The sequence below is a fragment of the Aethalodelphis obliquidens genome, unplaced genomic scaffold (genome assembly GCF_003676395.1).
Source record: "Aethalodelphis obliquidens isolate GAN/ISIS:26980383/991018 unplaced genomic scaffold, ASM367639v1 scaffold25, whole genome shotgun sequence".
NCBI classification, from domain to species: Eukaryota; Metazoa; Chordata; class Mammalia; order Artiodactyla; family Delphinidae; genus Aethalodelphis; species Aethalodelphis obliquidens.
In genome coordinates, this window is record NW_020837969.1 from 29,352,771 (window position 1) to 29,356,052 (window position 3,282).

Genomic DNA, 3,282 nt, shown 5'->3' on the forward strand with positions numbered 1-3,282 from the left:
CGGACGCGCAGGCTCAGCGGCCATGGCTCACGGGCCCAGCCGCTCTGTGGCATGTGGGATCTTCCCGGACCGGGGCACGAACCTGCATCCCCTGCATCGGCAGGCGGACTCTCAACCACTGCACCACCAGGGAAGCCCGGATTCAGAGACTTTGACAGAAGATCCTGCGAGATTTTCAAAGTAGAAATGCAGAAGTGAGAACCTGAGGCAAGGGAAGGGGACAGATAAATGAGCTCAAAAGGGTATAGTTCCAAGGGATCAGTGGATGACCAGTTACCTTTTATAAATATAATGTAATGAAAAACAGAAAGTGGAACTGTTTGATATAAGTAGGATAGGAATTCAGAAAGCAAATAAGCCTGAGGACCAAGAAAAAAAAAAAGGCACCATTGCACCTCAAAAAAAAACCAAAACCTGAGGACCAGCTGGAATAGAGCATGTAGATAGGCTCTGAAAAATCTAAGGTATTACATAAATGTCAGCTATTGCTATTACACAAGCTACATGCTATTCTTAGGATTTCTTCAAATGCTGCCACCATACTGCTGATAAAGGGTTCTCCAACGGAGTTCTTTTTTAATTTGTTCTTTTTTAAAATTCTGAAGTAAAACCATGGTTTTTGTTTCAGATAATTTTTTATAAAAATGGTGTCAATCAAGGTGTGGCTTACAAAGACATTTTTGAGGGGGTTTACTTTCCGGCCATCTCGCTGTACAAGAGCTGCACGGTACGTATCGTCTGTTCATCCTGTGAACACAACCTGAGGGAAATAGGTGGACGGTTGTGGTGAAAGAGCCACTGATGGGATTCTAGAGAGAAATGTGAAAGGCCTAGGAGTGGGATGGGAGCATATTCCTACTGTTACTGCTTGTTCCAAAAACATGTGGGTCCTCCACGAAGTATTTGCTTGGACAGGTAAAGATCATGCAGTTATTGTAAAGCCCCATACCTTTCCTTTGGATGTACTGTGTGGTCACTGTTGTTCAGTATAAAGGATATAAAGTATTTACACGCATAAATCAATTTGGTGTTATGTGTCGTGATAACCTACCATCATTAGTAACTGTTGCTTATAGTGATTTTTAAAAAAAATATGATCCAGCATGAAGGGACTATCATTAGAGCCTACCAGCTAAAGAAACCAAATTATTTGAAAAGGCAATGCCTGGAAGTTTCCAGGTCCTCTTACTCTGTCAGTAGCCCCCATTGAAGTAATATAAGGAAATCTTTAGGTTATAAACAGAAATCAGCACAAGTTTATTTTATTTACCTAATTCCTGATGGCTATTATAGGGTATTGACCACCTTTAGCAGTATTAACGTATATCATTTGTTTCAGTTATACCGTGAATATCACAGCTGCATTTAAAGCGAGAAATTTCCCATGTCACATTAAGGTTTTCACTACTTTCTTCTTTTGTTTCTTCATGTCTGCTTGGATTGAATTTATCCCAGGTCTCCATTAACTTTGGACCATGCTTCAAGTATCCTCCAAAGGATCTCATGTACCGCCCTGTGAGTAACGTTGAACATGTCTGCGTGCGTCCTCAGTCTTCTTGCTGCGGTTACTCCAGTCTCACCTCACCTATCTGTTCCTTGTTCCTCCCACAGATGAGTGACATGGGCTGGGGCGCCGTGGTGGAACACACTCTGGCTGACGTCTTGTATCACGTGGAAACAGAAGTGGATGGGAGGCGGAGTCCCCCGTGGGAACCCTGACCAAGTCCCTTTTTCTTTGCAGACACGGACTTCCTGGGGAATAATATGAGCGGGTTTTGTTTTTTAACTGTGACAAATGTTTTCCTGAAGATACTGCAGAACGTGGCCTCTGCTGTAGCAAATTAGAGGCCGGGTGGGTCTGAGAGAGACTCCTTGCCCTTCAGCACTGTCCCTTCTATCACGGCTTTTACTTCGTGTGCCATTCCCAACAGCTGCCGACCTGGGATCCCATAAGCGCCCTGTGAACTGGGCCTGTGCCATGTACCCCACCAGCTAGACTTGCTGCTTACTGTGTTTTCTAAGGAATGGGTAACCTTGCCCAAGTAGCTAACATGTTTAAAGACATGTCCTTCTGCGGGCATTGCCTCCATCCCACCTGGTTCCCAAGGAAGTGGTGGGCCTGTTTCTGAGAACAGCTGAAATCCATGGCTGTACATTCCAAATCAGTCTAACAGCTCTTCCCTTTCACCGTGGGTGTGTTTTTGTTATTAATTTTGAGGTGTACCTTCAAACACCGGGATCTATAGTAGAACTATACTTGTGAAGGGAACTTGCTTGCAGCTTTAACAATTAGAAACTCTTCCCAAATAAAACTTGTCTTCGAGTGTGTGTGGCACTTTGCTTCCCTTTCAGGTTGGGGTCCATGTGGCGACAGTGTCGGAACAATAAGGCACTCTGAGGAAGGGGAGCCAGCCTTGGAGGAGAGACAGGTTTCTATCTCCACCCTCCCCCGTTGCTTCGTTCCCTCCAGCCAATTTGACCACCCCCTCTTATCCTGTGAAACCCCTCTCAAGAAGGTGAACAGGGGACACTTCCCTGGGGGTCCAATGGCTAAGGCTCCGTGCTTCCAATGTAGGAGGCCCAGATTCAATCCCTAGTCAGGGAACTAGATCCTACATGCCGCAACTAAAGATCCCGTGTGCCACAGCTGAGACCCGGCACAGCCAAATAAATATTATAAAATAAATTTATTTATTTATTTATTTTTGGCTGCGTTGGGTCTTCGTTGCTGCACGTGGGCTTCCTCTAGTTGCAGCGAGCGGGGGCTACTCTTCATTGCAGTGTGTGGGCTTCTCGTTGCGGTGGCTTCTCTTGTTTCGGAGCATAGGCTCTAGGTGCGCGGGCTCTAGACCGCAGGCTCAGTAGTGGCGCACGGGCTTAGTTGCTCCGAGGCATGTGGGATCTTCCTGGACCAGGGCTCGAACCCGTGTCTCCTGCATTGGCTGGCGGATTCTTAACCATTGCGCCACCAGGGAAGTCCTAAATAAATATTTTTTTAAAAAAAAGGTGAACAGGAACTTAAAAGGATAAATGGTCTCCCTCCAGCTCTTCCCTTTGAACTTGTGTGTTGATCTGTGCAGGTTATGTTCCTGCCTTGCTTATCTTCCTTTGTAATACCTGATGATTAAAGGACAGTTTTCAGAAGACTAAAAACTGGAATGTAAGAATGAGCCTTCCCTGGGGGTCCCTAAGTGCTTCCCTGTCCTCCTTTTAATCAGTGGCAGTGCAGTCCTCCCAGGATTGCTCCAGACTTCCCTGTGTGTAACTTCCTACCTAAGTTAA

General features: G+C 45.7%; 1 protein-coding gene across 2 annotated transcripts in view; it reads left to right on the forward strand.

The window, feature by feature from the left end:
* ASH2L (ASH2 like, histone lysine methyltransferase complex subunit) overlaps window positions 1-2,328 on the forward strand; it is a 27,639-nt gene extending 25,311 nt beyond the window's left edge. For both annotated transcript variants that reach the window (XM_027122847.1, XM_027122848.1), the window contains exons 14-16: window positions 629-727; window positions 1,456-1,515; window positions 1,612-2,328. In XM_027122847.1, coding sequence (XP_026978648.1) covers window positions 629-727; window positions 1,456-1,515; window positions 1,612-1,719 — 267 coding nt within the window. In that variant the 3' untranslated portion in view covers window positions 1,720-2,328. The remainder of the gene's footprint in view (window positions 1-628; window positions 728-1,455; window positions 1,516-1,611) is intronic.
* The last annotated feature ends 954 nt before the right edge of the window (window positions 2,329-3,282 follow it).